Source organism: Ceratotherium simum, chromosome 28, assembly GCF_057802395.1.
Source record: "Ceratotherium simum simum isolate JZ-2026a chromosome 28, ASM5780239v1, whole genome shotgun sequence".
In the NCBI taxonomy this organism is placed as follows: Eukaryota; Metazoa; Chordata; class Mammalia; order Perissodactyla; family Rhinocerotidae; genus Ceratotherium; species Ceratotherium simum.
This window is the reverse complement of record NC_141927.1, coordinates 34,499,158-34,517,324: the sequence shown is the minus strand read 5'-3', so window position 1 is coordinate 34,517,324 and position 18,167 is coordinate 34,499,158. Positions and strand designations below refer to the sequence as shown.

The 18,167-nt window shown below is 46.0% G+C and overlaps 1 protein-coding gene across 2 annotated transcripts in view; it reads left to right on the top strand.

Moving 5' to 3' along the window:
* RAB11FIP1 (RAB11 family interacting protein 1) overlaps nucleotides 1–12,471 on the top strand; it is a 29,996-nt gene extending 17,525 nt beyond the window's left edge. The window contains exons 4-6 of one of the 2 annotated variants that reach the window (XM_004428854.3): nucleotides 832–2,697; nucleotides 3,455–3,563; nucleotides 9,451–12,471. In XM_004428854.3, coding sequence (XP_004428911.1) covers nucleotides 832–2,697; nucleotides 3,455–3,563; nucleotides 9,451–9,669 — 2,194 coding nt within the window. In that variant the 3' untranslated portion in view covers nucleotides 9,670–12,471. The remainder of the gene's footprint in view (nucleotides 1–831; nucleotides 2,698–3,454; nucleotides 3,564–9,450) is intronic. The other variant, XM_004428855.3, reaches the window with a different exon arrangement.
* The last annotated feature ends 5,696 nt before the right edge of the window (nucleotides 12,472–18,167 follow it).

The following is an 18,167-nucleotide window of genomic DNA, read 5'->3' as shown; positions in this document are numbered from 1 at the left end:
GCAAACTGACATGTCCCAGCCCAAAGCCACTGCCAGCAGGCATGGTCTGTCCACCTCAGTAAGATAATCAGACCCCGGGAGAATGCCATGGTTTGTGGCAGGTTCTGAGTGTCGCAAGTTGGAAATACCAGGTTTCCGTTGTGGAATGTGCAGAACCTGTGTTCATGAAGTTCTTATCACCTCTTTCCCTGGGAGGCAGCCGTTATCTTTCCTCCCTGTACTTTGGCATTGGTTTACTGGTATGAGAGACCCCTGGTCCACTCTCGAGTCTGCCTGTGGCAGTTCTCTGTGTGTTTACGCTGCGCCTTGTTGCAAGAGCCTGAGGGGGCCTCGGAGGTTCTGCTTTTCAGTGCGACTCACATTCACACAAACAACATTTCTGTGGTCTGGGAGGGGAGAGACTTTTTTTTTGAGATTCTGCTCACTTTGATTTGATGTGCACACACACACACACACACACTCTCAGACACACACACAGAGACACACACAGACTATTCCTCTTCAAAATGTGTGCCTATTGCCTGTGTCTTCGATGGCTTTGAACTTTTTAGATGCGTTTTCTTTATCACCAAAAGAAACTGTAGGTTGTTGCTTTGCCTGGATCTTTCTGTTTCTGTGGCAACAGCCCTTTGTGTGGCAGATGTGCTTGGTGATACAGTATGATAAGTATTTCGAATGTTAAGTATTGGTGTTCCTTCTTTAACTTCTTAAGGTACTGCCCCTAATATAAAACAAGATCCCCCCTTTGGAACGACTTTATTTTTACATGTTTTTTGCCTCTCACGATGTGTCTGCAACTGACCTGCAGATTTTATTTTGTCCTTTTTGCAGACTGGAAGTGTCTCCAGAGGCTCAACCCACAGCCAGGCTTCCTTCTTCCTCTGAGTCTCCTCTCTTTTTTTCGGCTCTTCCTTTCACTTCTGGCCAGACACCTGTCCCTTCTGAATTGGGGCATGATTCAGAGACACAGTCCTCTGAATCTCCTTCTGTCTTCTCCTCTTTCTCCTCTCCCATAGCAGCTCCCATTTCCACATCCACTCCGATTAAAAACTGGCCTTCCACAGACCAGGGCCAGGCTGCTTCTGAAGCACCACCTTTGCTCCTTGAAGAAGAGAGTTTAACACAAGTTCCAAACACTGTTTCTTGTGCCTTGGGGTCACTTGCCAAACAGCCACCCATTCCAGTGTGTGAAGGGATGGAAGATTCTCCAATGGGGAAGACCAGTGAGATAGGCACAGAGAAGAATAGTAGTGGTAATGACTCAGAAAAGTCTCTCCTGAAGCAGCCTGAAATGGGGCAACAAGAACTTCTGAGGGTCCCCGCCACAAAACAGCAAGGCCACATCCCTTCATCTGAAGAGGCCCCGGAAGTAACAATTGCCCTTTCACTCAGAAGTGGCAGGATTGAAAGGCCAGCTGGGAAGCCTCCGATGGGGGAAAACACGGACTTGGAGAGTCCGTCTAGGTCTTTTGTGGAGAGTGAAGGAAGGGATGGCGGAATGTCTGTAATTGAAGAAGCAGCGCCCCCTCTTCAAGTGGGAGAGTCGGTCCCCCCACTTGACTCTGTGATGCGGAGACCTGAAGAGATGGGTCTTAATGTCAGCGAGGGCCGAAAGAAAATCAAGAAGCGTGTGTCATTTTCTGAGCAGCTCTGTACGGAAGAGGAGGTGGAGAAGTCCACTGGGTTGGTCAGTCCCCGGGAGCTGATGTGTGAAGGGGCTCCCGCTGGAGACGTGTCTGACGGAGAGCCTGCTGAGTCTCCCCACATGGGAGACTCAGAGAGGAAAGCTGTGACTGAACTCGGGCCGTTGAGTTACAGTGTACCAGCTTCTGTGGCGGATCACTTCCCCCTCCCCTCTCATGAGGCGGGTTTCTCAGAAGGCCCCACGAGTGAAGCAAGCTCAGGGAAAGACACTCCACTCTTGAGCGTTGAGGGAGACAGTACCCTTATGGCTCAAAATCAGAGCAAAGCCAGCGATCATGAAGGTTTATTGTCTGATCCCCTGAGTGACATTCCGTCTGCCTCAGATGTTAAAGCTCCAGTCATGGCTGATCTGGACTTAACCCTTCCGTCCATTCCTGAAGTCGCATCGGATGATGAAAGAATAGATCAGGTTGAAGATGACAGAGAGACAGCCAAGGTGGCAACTCTGGAAGTAGGAGCTTCTTCCTTGAGTGGGTTACCTGCCCGTCCTGAGAAGGAAAAGGCGCTGAGTGGTGAGGTAGATGGGTTGGCAGCTCCTGCAGAGAGTGCGTGTGACCTCAGGACAAAAGCACCCAAAGCATCTGTTACAGCTTCCTCAGAGCAGACTACAGCTTTGGGAATTCATAAACCGTATCTTGGCAAGAGCTCACACTTGGATAAACAGCTGCCAGGCACTGGCAGTGGCGAGGAGGAAAAACTGATGGGAAATGGGAGGCCAGGTCAGCCTCCTGATGCGGCCCTGGAATCTCTTATATCTGGCCCCTCCTTTTCTGAGACCTTTCCTGCCACACACTCTTTCTCCAGCTCTCCACACTCTGACACTCACCACACCAGTACAGCAGAATCTCAAAAAAAAGCAACAGCAGAGGGCTCCGCTGGTAAGGTGGAAAATTCTGGCAAGAGGAAGCCGCTTCTTCAGGCCTGGGTCTCACCCTCAGAGACACATCCAGTCTCACCTCAGCCAAGCGCTGGAACTGGGTCAGCCAAGCACAGGTGAGAGATGGGGAAGGTGGTCTTCATAAATATAGTGATGGCCCTCCTTTGCTTTTTGCCTGCAGAGGTTATGGCTTTCTAACTACACAGATGTTCTGATAGCACAACCTGCCAGTTTAGGGCCTATTTTAAAAGGGCTATCGTATCCCCTGTGGTGGGAATACCTCAAGACACTCCTGTGTTTGTAGCAAGAACGTTGTAGTAGTCTTCAAGGGTAGTTTAGGAAGTGCTCTGCACAGTCAGATTTGGAGGTCTCCAATTGCAGAGATGTACTGTGACCAGTATCTTACTAGTCTCAGAAACCAACTGAGATTGAGCGGTAGGACTTAGCAGCGTTGAAAGCTTGCTTTAACTACGGCCCGATGTGAAGCTGGCATGTTTGTTCTGAGTTCTTTCTTTACTGTTGAGGAACAGAAGGCTCTGCAGGGACTCCCACGGTGCAGTCCTAGGATGTAGTTGCCTCCAAAAATAAGAGACTGTCTTTAATGTTCTCCTGACACTGATAACGAGACCAAGGGTCCTGTGAGAACGTAAGGACGCCGGGCTAGAAGGGTGTACTTCGTTGGCTTGCATGGCTGTCTAGTGCTGACTTCTTTCATTTCCACAGGAACGTTGGCTTGTGTTAGACTGGAGATGTGAACAGAGCATGTCACCACTCTCCCACCTTGTCTCTCTTGATGGCTGTCACGTTTGAGATGGGAAGTCTCGGTTTTGCTGTTACAGAAAGGTCTAATGATCCTTTCCCCCTTTTCTTTAGACTTCATCCTGTGAAGCCAATGAACACAACAGCCACCAGGATTGCTAACTCCAGCTTGGGAACTGCCACCATCATTAGTGAGAACTTGATCAACGAAGCCATGATGAAGGTATGTCTTTTCCAAGAAGTAGACATGTTAGTTAGGGGTCTACAAAAAACCCGTTTCTAGAGTCACCATTGTATACATCTCTTGGGGCAGCAGGTACCACCAGGAGTAACCTAACCATACATCTTGTGTCTTTGGATAATCTTTGGAAGTCCCTACACTTTCCATTGCATGACTACTTTTCACTTTATAGTTATTAGTTGTTGTTGAATTTTTTGTCTCAAGCAACATGATTGACAGCAGGACTTCTTTTTACTGAGAAGAAAATGTCACGTACCATCTGGCCCATTCAAATCAGATATTATCATTTTCCTGTGTATCCTTTCTTGTCTTTTGGCAAGAATATAAAATTCTTGTAGTTGTAATCATTGCAGAGATATACTTTTTTGTAACTTTATTCTGAAATAATTTCAAACTTTAAAAAAGTTGCAAGAATAGTACAAAGAACTCCTGTATACCTTTCATCCCAATTCACCAATTGTTGACATTTTATCAGATTTGCTTTATCATTCTCCCTGTCTCTCTCTCCCGCTCCCTCTCCATTCTCTCTTTGTATTTACGTAATTTTTTTTTCTGAACCATTTGAGAGTAAGTTGCATACATCATGCCCCTTTTACCCCTAAATACTGAAGTGTGTGATTCCAAAGAATAAGGACATTTATAAAAATCAAGAAATTTAACATTGATGTAATACTCTTTTCCCATCTGTAGTCCATATTTCAGCTTCACCAGTTGTCCCATTAGTGTCCTTTTTAGTTTTTGTTTTTCTTTTCTAGTCCAGGAGCCAATCTAGGACCACTCATTGTGTTTTGTTGTCTTGTGTCTCTAGTCTCCCTTATTCTGGAGTAGTTCCTCGGCCTTTTTGTGTCTTTCAAGACATTGACAGTTTTTAAGAGTTTCGATAGTCGTTTTGTGGAATTTTCCTCAGTTTGGATTTGTCTGATGTTTCCTCATGGTTTGGTTGAGGTATGCATTCTTGGCAGGAATTAACTATACAATGAATGTGTCTTCCTCAGTGCATCGTCTAAAGAGGCCCCTTAGATCAGTTTGTCCTGTTAGTGAGAGTGCTAACTCTGATGACTTAGTTTAGGTGGTGTCCACCAGGTTCTCCAGGGTAAAGTTGCTATTTTTGCCCTTTATGATTAATAAGAAATTTGTGGGGAATTAACTTCAGGCTATGTAAATATTCTGTGCCTCATCAACCTTTGATTCACAGGCTTTAGTATCCATTGATGATTATGGTAGTTGCAAAATGATGATTTTCCAGCTCTATCATGTGCATGGAAACACTCTTCAGTTCTCTTTTTCACTTAGCAGTATATTGTAAGTAATTTTGCATGTTGCTACTTCATTATTCTTTGAAATGGTTATAGCCGTATTTACCTAACCATTTCCCTATCATTGGATATTTGGGTTGTTTTCTGTTTTTCAATATGAATAACCTATATCAACGATTTCTTGCATAGAACTTTTCCCCTTCTTTTAGATTGTTTCCTTAAGCGAAATTTCCAGGAAGAATATTGCTGGATTAGAGGGTCTCTTCTTTTCCCCGGTGATCTCTGCTTCAGAGTGTCTTCATCCTGCCCTCTCTGGTTCTAAAAGCAGAAGGATTTAGAATACTGCTTTGTCGCAAACCTCTGGTCTTGGACTCATTATCACATGGACTGGAGGAGAAGGATTTACCGGGTAATGGGTGACTGTTAGTGGGCAAGGATGTGTCGTGTTTCAAATACATGGAGAGGAATTTCCTAACTGACTGCTGGGGGCCACAGTCGGTAGAAATAAACTTTGTTTCTATTTTAGTTCAGGGCATCTAAAAGTTTCATTCAGTCATAGATTTTACAGTCCAATGGACGACTCCAGGACATCAAATAGTTTTTGTGTTTTTAAAATAAAACTTTTTGCTCAAGTCTTCTTCAGCTCTGCCAGCATTGTTTTCAGTGCCAGGTGGTTGCTCTTGCCTCTGGTTCTGTTGCACCTGTGCCTCCAGGAGCTGGGCTAAATTTTCAGAGAAAGCTGAAGGTTTGAGTTTCAGGTAAAGAGGCTGAGTAGTAGTAATGAATTGTTGCTGAAAACAAGTTAGCATCTTCTGGCCATCTTGCCTTCTCTTCCCTTGTAGTCCATGCCGACAGGGCAGGTGATAAGCATCATTCTCAAAGTTACCAGCTGTAGCCAGAGCTGTGTACCTACTATGTTTTAGCCGTAGCCTACAAATGTACCACAACTTGACCAGCTCAGCTTGGCTGGCTTCTGTGGTTGTGTAGAAGAGACAGCACTTGTCTTCCTGGAGTTAACTATATTTACCAGGAAACTGGGCAAAAGAACAAGCATAAAAGGGACAATAATGAAAGCCGGAGTCATTTAGTGGCCTCCCATCCCCTCTTCCTTTCACTGTGGAATGTACCTTGGCTCCAAAGAGAAGCACACACCTAGCTTTCGGGAAGTGAGCGAGACCCTTGGCTCCCGTTTTATTTACTCTTCAAAGCTCATCTAATCAGGAGCTTATCTCCTGGCTCTAATTGAGAGGAGAACTTGCCTTAAAACAAAGACAACTGCTGCTTATGTTGCTTAGGATTTGTAAGCCCTGCTGTTCCTCTGCTTGCCTGTATGGAAGCTCCTGGTCCTGGACCATACCTAGTGAACATTCTGAGTAAACATGGGGAGTTTCCTGGAGACTGCTGTTCGCTGGCCGTGTAATAAATGCTTTGTACTAAGGCATAAACAATATTTATAAAAGTAACTACTCTTTGGAATGTTGCAAAATAAGAGAGAGGTTAGGGAAAGAAATTGCACAGCTGAAGTTATGAAAAGCTAGCTGAATCATTACCATAGAGGCTTTCTTTTTTGGTTATTGTTTTTGGGCCTCCATCTGTTATAGATGATTTATAACAAGGAGTGTATTATTTACTCAGGTGGCTGTAAAACTTCCATTTAAAAATAATACAGCCAACTAGATCCAAAATCATCTGTCATATTATATGGAAAAGTTGGATAAAAAATTGAATATACGTCATTATTATTACAACTATGGAGGAAAAGATCCAATGGAAGAATCCTGGAAGGAAATATGTGACAATGGGAACTGTTGTTTCTGGAATTAATGGGTATTTTGTTTGCACTTCTTCCTCTCCATGGCTGTTGCTCACTTTCTGTAATGCTGGATTGTTTTGTAATTTTTTAATCATCACATACCTAGGATCTTCTAATGATTTCAAAGTCCTACATACTTTCCCTTTTGGATTACAGAATCCATATTGAATAGCTGTTTAACAGTTTGTATGAAGTACCTTACGTGTGCATTATATAATTGTGAAAACTGAAAACAGCCTAAATATCTAGCGATAGAAAGATTGTTAAAATATAATGGAATTTTAAGCATTCATTAAAAAAGCAATTTTTTGCTAAAATTTAATGATGAGAAAAGTCTCACAAAATAATAATTTAAAAAAAGCTATGAAGCTATATTCTGTATGATGCTAAAGTTGTAAAACATACCATGAAGAAAGCTACGGGGAAAAAAATAAGAAAGAAAGAGACCCAAATGTTATGTGTTGGGGTTATGGGTAATAATTTTTTCCTTCTTCTGTATTTGAGGTTTTCTGTGGTGAGCAAATATTCCTTTTATAATTAAAAAAAATCCTGTGATTTTTGGGGAAAATTAATTTTAATTTATCTCCAAGGTCTGGTTCAGATGTCACTCCATCTTTGAGGTTTGTTGCAATCACTTGTGTAGCAGTGGTTTCTTGCTGGTCCAGCTCCTGGAGCACACTGTCCCTCTCTGGGCTCTGACCCCCTCAGCCTCAGATTATGGCCACTGAGCCCTGTGTGTGTCTGACACTGTGGGGACCTGGCCCCTACTCTTGAGGAGCACCTGACTGCTCCTCCCTCCAGGTGTTAGCTTCCTCATCTTTCTATCTCCCAAACTCCCTAGCAGAGTATCTTATGTAATTAGTATTTTTGAATAAATAAAATCCTTGTATGACAGATATATAATCTAAAAACGCTTGAGGACATATTCTTGGTTATTGTTCACAAAGTCTACTTTTTTCTTGATAGGATATGTAAACAGACATGCAACTTTTTAAAAAAATTGTAGTAAAATAAACATAATATAAATTTTACCATCATAACCATTTTTTGTGTGTGTGTGTGTGAGGAAGATCAGCCCTGAGCTAACATCCATGCCAATCCTCCTCTTTTTGCTGAGGAAGACTGGCCGTGGGCTAACGTCTGTGCCCATCTTCCTCCACTTTATATGAGACGCCTCCACAGCATGGTCTGACAAGTGGTGCGTCGGTGCGCGCCCGGGATCCGAACCCCGGGCCGCTGCAGCGGAGCGCGCGCACTTAACCACTACGCCACCAGGCCGGCCCCACATCTTAACCATTTTTAAGTGTGCATTTCAGTGGTGTTAAGTACATTCACATTGTTGTACAACGAGCCTCCAGAATTTTTTTTCTAGACATGCAACTTTTAGGTGGAAGGTTGTTTCGGAAGTCACAAATAGAGTGATTGAAGTCCAGAGGACGTATCCTGTGAATGTATGCCTTCAACAAGTTAAAAAGAAAAAAAAGGATTAAAGGAGAAGCAGTTTTTGGAAAAGTGTTCCCAACATCTCACCTACTTCTGTGCGGCCTGTGTTAGGCTAAAACCTGCTGTGTGTGTGAAAATGTCAGTGTGTGTTTCTAAGCTAGGATTGCAGTCACTCTGCCGTTCTTCCTAACCAGGACGAGAGGGATGGGATTTCTCTTGCAATTCTGGCGAGTGTGTAGACAGTTGCGTCACTAGGCTGAACAGGGCCGTCTATCATGTTGTGTCAATGGGTATTGATTCTGCTCTTGACTTAGCTTCTTAGCCTTCCTAAGTGGAACCATTAGACCCTCAGGGCCGTGAGACTGTGATGGCCTCAGAGTTCTGCAGGCAAGATTGTCTTGAGGTTGCTCCAGGACCTTGTTTGTTTAAACTTGTAAATCTCCTGAGCCACAGGTTTCAGGAAAAGTTAGTTGTTTTTTTCCTCTCTTTCCTTACTGGAGACTTGGCACGTCGTGTTACTTTTTATTTACTCCTTATCTTGTGTTTCCTCATGGTTCGCGGGCCTGGTCCGTTTGCAGTTGGACTCCAGTCGTCCCAGATTATAAATGCCAGTGAGGGAACTCCTTACGGCTCCTGCTCTCGTCAGGAGTGGGGCTGCTCAGCCCTGGCACAGGCCACTGTGTACCCAGAGGCTGTGCCATTGATGTCTGAGGGTGGTGACGCTGATATGGTGGCACTTAGCTTTGACTCTGCATATTTTCTGGTATGAAGCGACTTAAAGTGGAGGGTCTGAGGGGCCAGGGCATTGACATAATCACCAAATCCTCCTGAGAGCAGCTGAGGCAGTCACAGTCTGGGGTGAACGGCCACCTGTCATATCGGGGGGAGAGTGTCACCTCCTCCACCGTCTGTCACCAGGGTTTCTTCGTGGGGCCCCTGGGCTTGGGGCTCAGCTCTCAGCTGTGCATCGATACTTGGTTGTGCCAGTTCCTCGTGTTCACAGAGTCCTCCAATGATTATGTTTCTTACAACCTCAAACTCAGAGCCTAGTCCAGGGGTCTGCAGCCTGTGAGCCAAGTATGGCTTTTACATTTTTAAAGGTCATAAAACACAAAAACAAAACAATAAAGAAGAACATGCAACAAAGGCCACATGTGGCCTGCAAAGCCTAAAATATTTACTCTCTGGCCCTTTACAGAAAACTTCATCAGTCCATGACCTGTTTTCCACCTAAATTGAAAACAGATTCCCAGGAGACCCAGCTCATTAATAACATTTTCCTCTTTTGTGTTTCTTTCAGATATTTGATTTCTATGCTGACTTATTAATTTCTCCCCCTTTTCTCCCCTCTCCACAGAAGTACAACCCCTCGGACCCCGCGTTTGCTTATGCACAGCTCACCCACGATGAGCTGATCCAGTTGGTCCTCAAACAGAAGGAAACAATAAGCAAGAAGGAGTTTCAGGTTCGAGAGCTAGAGGACTACATCGACAATCTGCTAGTCAGGGTCATGGAAGAAACCCCCAACATCCTCCGAGTTCCGGCTCAGGTCGGCAAAAAAGCAGGGAAGATGTGAATCGCCAGCATACGACACTGAGACTTTTCTGTGAGTTTGTTTCCACCTGCTCCTGAGGTCAAGGACCCAGTGTGCCTGATAACCAGCGTCCAGGCTCCGCCTCAGGATCTCCCTTGCATGTTATCTGGCAGGAGTCAATTCTACCAGCTGAAGCCAGGTTAATTATTACAATGAATCTTTTCCTGTACGTTCCCAGGGTTTTATTTTTAAATGCCACTGTGCCTTTAACTATGTTGTAAATATTTTATGCCCCAACCAGAGACACGTCATAAGATCTGATCCTGGCCCAGAGATTCAGACAGCGCTGGGACTACTAATGTATTTTAACACTGGGGTTTTCTTTCTTTGATATTGAGATTTTAAATTACATATCCCCCAGTCATTGAAGCCTGGGGGGAAATGAGAAGGACCATGCAGTGGGTGCTGTGTTACACACACTTTCTCGGCTTTTGAGTAGCTCAGGCGTGGCTTTTTGGCCACAGATGCTAAATGTTGATACCATGTAAACCTACTGGGCTTCTTGGACTGTCTTGTTGTTTTGACTGGAGCAGAAGAGTTTAGGGAAAGCCTCTGAGTGTGCCTTTTAGATTCTGAACAAGCTACCTTTTCAAAACGTCAGCATCTACTACTCTCCAGCCTTCACATGTGCGCTTTATCGATCCAGAGGGCCTGTCTATGGAGATATGAAAAGCAGACTAGGGGAATTAGTGAGTCCGTTTGCACTTGAGGAAGGGTCAGCGTCCCTCCTCTCAGGGTAGCAGGGGCCCGCTGGCTGGAATGGCCTGGTCAGAGCCTTGATAAGCACTTACTAAAACGGCTCCACCAGCGAAGGAATGAGTTCAGTAGGATTCCTTCGGTCTTTTCTTCCTGTGCCCTCACACACTTGGCCCCTTCTTAAATAATAGCACCAGTTCAGATTCTTCAGGGAATTTCACTGTTAGTAGTAACCTGATATTGGGACTAGAATGTTTCTGTATTTCTCATTTTTTTCTCCTAGTTGTGACCGAATCTCATCAGATCTTGATGTCTCTCCTGGGGGTAGAATATCACAGGCCCATGGGGTGGGCAGGGGTTGAGATAATAGGAGTTATTAAATGGGGTATTTCTTTTCTGTATGTTCTTGTTATACTGAGGTTAAGAGGCAAGATTCTTGGCAGCGGGATCCTTCTTCAGGATCACGTTTGCTGCAACATTAGTTATTATCGGAGCACTTTAATCTGAAGGATGATACTGTAACTTGATTTGTCTAACTACCTTTTAATTATCTATAGCGATTTTATTTAATTCTCTCCTGCAGTCCTGGGGACCACGGTAAACTTCTCAGATGACTTGTATTTTTGTAGTGCTATGAAATTTATTTACATACCTATAAAAGAGAGCTGTTTATGAAGCTCTCTTGAAGTCTGAAAATATACATGTATATATTTGTTCTGCAATCTGTTTTTTACTTGATATAAATGTATATTGACTGTGATAACCCAAGTGCACTGGGGGCAGGTGTACTCTGCATGGTTTCTCCTTTGAAGAGCGGGCGTGGAAACCTGAACTGCTCACGAGAGGTGTTAGTTCATAGGATCTGGGGAACGTGACTCGGTGAGCGTTTAAGAGGGATGTCTGGGTGCAGGAGTGAGTTCCTGTGCTCTGAAATGCTACTTGGGGACTCTGGTGAATGAAGGACAATTTACTTCAAGGGTGTCTGGCTTCTACCACTGCTGGAAAAAAAATTCAATTTATAGCATTCCTGCACCTCACCAAGTAGATAACCTGGAGGTCATTAGTTAATAGCTGTCCTTGAGGACTCTACTTTGGGGGAAAATTTATCTGGGAAAAGCTTTAGCCTGCTCTGAGCCATTAGCAGGGGCTGGTGAACTGGAGTGCTGGAGCTCCCGTAACTGGGGTGTGTCTGAGGGCATACACCCATCTACATGGGGGAGCTGGGACCTGCCTCCAGCTGCTGTGAATGCTAACCTAACTGATAGGCCCTGGGAGGGGGCTGTGCTCTGGAGAAGCGGGAGCAGCTCTTTTCTTGGCCTTGCCTGGCTGCCTCCGGAAAGAGCAGTCAGTCCTTTAGGGAAGCATCTGATTAAATACCAAACACCTTGCAATGAACTTCAATTGGAGGTCAGCTTCCTGAAAAAATATCAGTCCCTTGCCCGGTTGTTTCATCTCATCTCATTCCTTGGACTTTGACAGGTGTCCTGCCCTCCCCTTTTATTCCTGTGTGTCAACCTCATCAGGGAGGCGGAATGGAGGAGCAAGAAAGTCTGCCCTTTGCCATGCAGGACAGCTCTTGGCCCTGAGTGAGAGGCGTGTGCACGCATACATGCGTGAGGGGGATGAGTGTGTGTGGCTTCCAGCTTTGCTAACAGTGGGAGCTCAATAGAATGCAGAGGGAGGAAGGTCCATGACACTCAGCCACATGCTGTATTGAAGGCTAGAGGCAATTTAATGTTAAATTATGCAGGATCTTCCCTCCCTGGGTCACTTCTCCCAATCAACCTTTTTTTCTTTTTTAGAACTACTATTTAATGATCCCTCAAGGCTGAAAGATTAATGGCCTGAGGTGGAGAACTTAACCTCCTAGTATCCACACCACCCTCAAGTCTGGTTTCTCAAGATCTGTCACGTGAGCTACTAACTTGACCCCTTCCTCCCTCCGATTGAAGGACTGCCCAGCAGTTTTGGATTATAGAATTATTTCTTGCTTTGTTACTTTGGGAATTTTGAATTTCTTTGGTTTTGTTTTTAAGAAGTAACCTAAAATTTCCTACAACACTAAATAAAATGGTACTACCTTTCGAAGATTCGTGTCTGTGCTTTAGTATGGGTGTAATAAAAATGTCTTCTGTCTTCCTGGAAGGCCTTTTGCGGCGGTGACCAGTGTTTCTCATCCCATGAGGGTCTCTCACTGGATTCCTGCTGCTGACACCTTGCCTGGTGCCCAGGGGTCCCACTGCCCTTTCTCCTACAGAAGATGGGACAACTATGATCCCTTCCCTATGACACACCCCTCATCTTGGCCTGCAGGGACCATGGCATTTTCCAGATGAACATCATTTGAATTTTCTGCCCCCAGTGCTAAAAGCTGCCGCCCTTTCCTGGGCAGTGGGTACCTTTGGCTGAGCGCATGAACAAGGCCCCTTCCTTGATTTCCTCTCCACCCCCTGCACGATTTCCCAAGGAGTGAAATCTTCACTTTTGGGGCATGATTTGAATTCATGCTGGGTTCAGGACTGCCCCAGGTCTGGGAGCCAGGTCCCTGGGTCAGGGAACGTGGTTCATTCATTGTGGAATAGAGGGCATCCTGGACAAGGCATCTCCTCCTGAGCTCCGCTCTCCCAAACTCCAAGCCTTTGCTGACGAGCTGAGAGCTCTGCCTGCCTCACAACCGTGGTCCATGCCCCACGGGCCCTTGCCTCTTGAAAGGGAGGAGATGCTCTTTCTTTGAGATAACAGTCACATGGTGGGACAGAGGCAGGCAGGGTCTGTGAAGCTCCTGGGTGGGGTGGGGGGAGCTTCCCGAAGGCCTCCTTGGTTTTGGTGGAGGGGCCTGGTTACTCCAACTGGATGTCAACAGTGGGTCCACTGTGTAAAGTGATACAAAAACAGCTTCTCTTAAAACAGCCCTCTGGGTTTGATAAAAAGAAACAAGGGCCCTCTGGAAGGAGAGTCTCCAAGGAGGGAACGTTTTATGCAAATGACCCCAACATTTCCCCCTGAGATTCATTTCCCTTGCTGTTGGAATTCTCTGGTTCCTGCTGCTGCCACCAAACCCAGCCCTTAGGGGCAGGCTACTGTCTTTCGAATTCCAGCCCAAGGAGGGACACAACCCCCTTCTTTCTTTTGAGTCCCCTCAGCCCAGCTGCTAATAACAGAAAGCTTTTAAAAAAATACCAGCAAAATAAAGGGAATGATTATAGGATATATGAGCAGCATAAAAAGTGAACTTTCCCAAATCCAGGATTCTGAGCCCAGGGAAGTCAGGCACCTGCCTATCTCTGCCCAGTTGCCCCAGGTTCTTGTCTTGGCTTCTTAGCTGGTGTAAAGGCCCCTTGTGGTCCGTCTCTGGAGGAGCAGTGTCCGCTCCTCCCCCCATCCACTCCCCTGCCACTCAGTTGGTCTGTAGATTTTTCGAAGTAATGTCATACACGCTTATTCTTCTGGGAAAAAAAGAAATCCTAAGTTTCCCACGACCAAGAGGTAACCACCTTATTTTGATTCTTGTTCCAGCATTTCCCCCTCATACAAATAGATAAGCTTTAAAATGAAGATGGGAACACACAGTACAGACTGTTTTGAACTTTTCTCCATGCCTTTAGCTAGTTTTCTGCAACAAGGACAGAGAGTGATTCCAAGGGAGAGCCTGCCCCAGCCACCATCCCCACCACAGAAGAGCTGGGCCGATGGCAAAGAGGATCTAGCTCACTTCCGGCTCAGGTCACCATCGCAGCCACCTCTGGACCAGAGTGAAGATTTGCTGCGGAGCACCCTGCCCCCGCCTCCCCATGGAAAACGGTCACTTACAGGGTGTAGTTGCCATTTTTCACCACAGCCAAAGCATCAGCAGCACAGGCTCCCTTAGCCCTTGAACCAGTCTCCGAGCAAATGGATCCCGTTCCCTAGGCTCCTCTTCAGGCACCATCTTTAGGGTTCTGCATCTTCCTCTCCTGGGGAGGCAGGAGCTATTGCTTCACATTCACATGGCTTACTGAGTGCTTCGGGGCCAGCGTATCCCAGAGCCCCAAAATCTCCTGAGGGAGAATGTCCTCACTTAGCCTTTCAACGTTCGACTATTTTACACAGAAACCTGTGTCCTGAGCCCTGGAAACAGTCACTCTGGTGACATCGATAGGCCCTCTCAGAGTTGAGAGAAAGCTGCTTCTGTCTCTGCACATAAAGTGCTTACTTCGGGCTGAACCCTGACTGCAAGAGGAATGCCATTTATTGACTTCCTCTATTTGCTGAACACTGACATGTACTAGTTCTAATTCTCATCGAAGTAGATAATATCTCCATGATGCAGATAAGGAAACTAGACTTAGGCTTCAGAACTTCAGTTTGCCTAGGGTCCTGTAGTGGGCAGTAAAGAAAGGATTTCAACTCCTGGAGATCTCCTGACCTGGAGATCTAGAACAGGGGTCTGTGAACTATGGCCCTCAAGTCAAGAATGATTTTTACTTGTTTTTTTTTATGTAGGATGAATAAGTCTAGAGAACTAATGTACAGAATGATGACCACTGTCAATACCACACTGAATACTAGAAATTTTGTGTGTGTGTGTGTGAGGAAGATCAGCCCTGAGCTAACATCCATGCCAATCCGCCTCTTTGTGCTGAGGAAGACCGGCCCTGAGCTAACATCTATTGCCAATCCTCGTCCTTTTTTTTCCCCTTTTCTCCCCAAAGCCCCAGTAGATAGTTATACGTCATAGTTGCACATCCCTCTAGTTGCTGTATGTGGGATGCAGCCTCAGCATGGCTGGACAAGCAGTGCGTTGGTACATGCCCAGGATCCGAACCCGGGCCGCCAGTAGCGGAGTGCGCACACTTAACCACTAAGCCACAGGGCCGGCCCTGAGATTTTTTAACAAATCAAAATAATATTTCATGGCACATGAAATCCAAATTTCAGTGTCCACAAAGTTTTATTGGAATACAGCCACGCTCATTTGTTTACTTAATTGTCTATGGCTATTTCCATGTTACAACAGCAGAATTTAGTTGCGACAGAGATGTTATTGTCCGCCAAAACTAAATATTTGCTATCTGGCCCTTTAAAGAAAATGTTTGCCGACTCCAGTGTAGGATCATTTTGGGGGCCAATGAGATAATGTTCTGATTCACCCGTAATCCTGGAGGACTGGAGCAGGCAGGGAAATGGTATAACTCAACGCCCCCTCAAGACAAGGCAAGATAAGCCACAGCCTCCCTGAGGAGGAAAGTTCAGGTAAGGTGACTGGTATTCACTGGTATGCAGGGAATGGGAGCCTGGGACTACCTTCTTCGAGTTATCGGATGCCTTTTTCCCTAGGCGTTCAAGAAATGGAACACATTAGTCCTCAGGGAAGGGAAAGTGTGTTGAGGGGACAGAATAAACAACGCAAAAGGGTGGAGTGAACATGAGCGAGGGAAGTTACTCGGCACCAGGATTCAGGAAGTCCAGGCTGTGCTGTGTACTGTGGCTGTCTCATCCTAGAGTGGTGGAGAATGAGTGTCCACAAAGAGCCAAGGTGGTGGGAAGGAAATCCAGTCAGAAGGGCTCCAAGGGCAACTGCCAGGCTTAGTGTGCCAAGGAGAGTGTCCCCAGGGCTCAGAGTGAAACTGGTTTCGAGTGACAACATTTCAGTCAACTGAGCTGCGAGGAGCGCAGGGGTGAGGCTGGATTAAGGACCTGAGAGCAGCCAGCTCCCCCTGGCTACTTGCTCTAGATTAGAAAGATCTCGCCTCAGAGTTTCGGTCTTTGTTGCTTCTGACAGGCCCACCCAGGACAGGTATTCACGGGAGCTGAACAGCTCTTGACTGAGGGCCAGCCCTCGCTACAGGAGGTGCTCCAGGACACAGCGGTAGGAAGCCAGGTCATTCCACAGAGGCTTAACAATCAAAGGGAAGTGAGAAGGCAGACAACGAACTGGAAGACACAGTCTAACCGAGGGAGGACTGGCAGAGGGCATCCTGCAGGTCCACACCGTCGGTGCCTTCCCCTTCGGTCTCCTCTCTAGAAAGAACTCTCACCTTAAGGTCACTATTTCACATCTGGAGCATGGCTGAGGCAGCCTTTCCAACAGCCTCCTCTCCCGGGTAGCTTTCTTCTCTAATCCAGCCCATTCTTGGTACTCAGCATTCCAAAAGCCTGTGTGCCAGGGACCATGTGGGCGCTGGAGATACAGAGACAAGAATCACGCTTCCAGTTTCACAGGCTAGGGGGTGGAGTGGGGAGAGGGGTTTGAGGAGCATCTGTTAAACAGATAATCACAATCATTGAATGTCGGCATCTCTTAAGAAGAGTTTGTACCAGCAGGAAGGGCACCGAGGATGATGTGTCTGTTCTGATTTCCTGGAGAAAGGCAAATAAATTTCCTAAATAAATCCATTTCTTCTTGAGAAAGTGGAAAACCCCAGACTTACATGTCTTAGTAGAGTGCGCCATCTTCTGGCCTGGGTCCTGCCCACTTCCCAGCCTGTTTGTGTTAGGACAAGGCTCTCCTACCCCTCTGCCCCCTACAGTTGCTGGTTAGAGGATCATAAAACTGCCCTTCCCCTTGACTGTGAGTCGTGTTGGGGAAAGCAGAATTTCAAGGCTTCTGTCGTGGGTAAATGACTCTGCAATTAAATCTCTTTTTTTTCCAATCCATTTAGGTTCAAGATCTGCCCAAAATTGGGGATAAGAGTCTGATGCTGTTGTGCATGATAATGTAAAGGATTACTCCCAATGCCAATTATGCTGCTTTTAGGGACATGTTTCCGCTCCCCAGTAAGGATGTCGACTGTACTGTCTAAAACTAATGGATGTTTCTGAGAGGTGTGTGTGCACACACAAGCATGCAAGTGTGTCTCAATATTTATTTGCTGGACAACCAGAAATATATCCTCATTGCATACCTCACACTAGTGGGGATGTCTAGAAGAGAGGGGACTTGGAATGCCAAGGCCCACCCAAGGCTATCGTGCTGAAGCCCCCTTGTGGTGCGGGGCTAGAGTGAGCAATTGAAAATAAGGGAATGGGGGCGGGCCTGTGGCTTAGCGGTTAAGTGCGCGTGCTCTGCTACTGGCAGCCCGGGTTCAGATCCCGGGCACACACTGACGCACCACTTCTCCGGCCATGCTGAGCCTGTGTCCCACATACGGCAGCTAAAAGGATGTGCAACTATGACATACAACTATCTACTGGGGCTTTGGGGGGGAGGGGAAGGAGGAGGATTGGCAATAGATGTTAGCTCAGAGCCGGTCTTCCTCAGCAAAAAAAGGAGGATTAGCATGGATGTTAGCTCAGGGCTGATCTTCCTCAAAAAAAAAGAAAATAAGGGAATGGTCTGTCGGGGATTATTGCGTCCCTTGGTTGGGGGGAGGGGCGGACCCTCCAGTGTGATCAAGTCCTGTGGATGGGATTTCTCTAAAAAGGATAGTGGTTCTCAGGCTCTGAGGAAGCAGTCTCTCGGGGAGGGGGTGATATCCTTAGATCTGGATATCAAGGAGAGAAGCTGAGTGTGGAAAAGAAGGGACTGACATCTTTTGAAGGGATTTTTATTTGGTTTGGTTGGCTTTTAATGCTTTCCTCTTAAACTGTGAGAAGGGTCTTATGAAAATTCCCATTTTACAAATTTTTTTTTTCACTTATATTATAATCACCTTAAGTTACTCAACCCTTCAGTAAAGTCCATTAACAGTCTCACATGATGCTGGCGTGGAAAAGGAAAGAATGGAAGTCTGGCTGCTTTGTGTTTGTGGGTTAACTAACACCTAGTCAGCGGAGTAGCATGCCGCCAGCCCACTGAGGTCTGC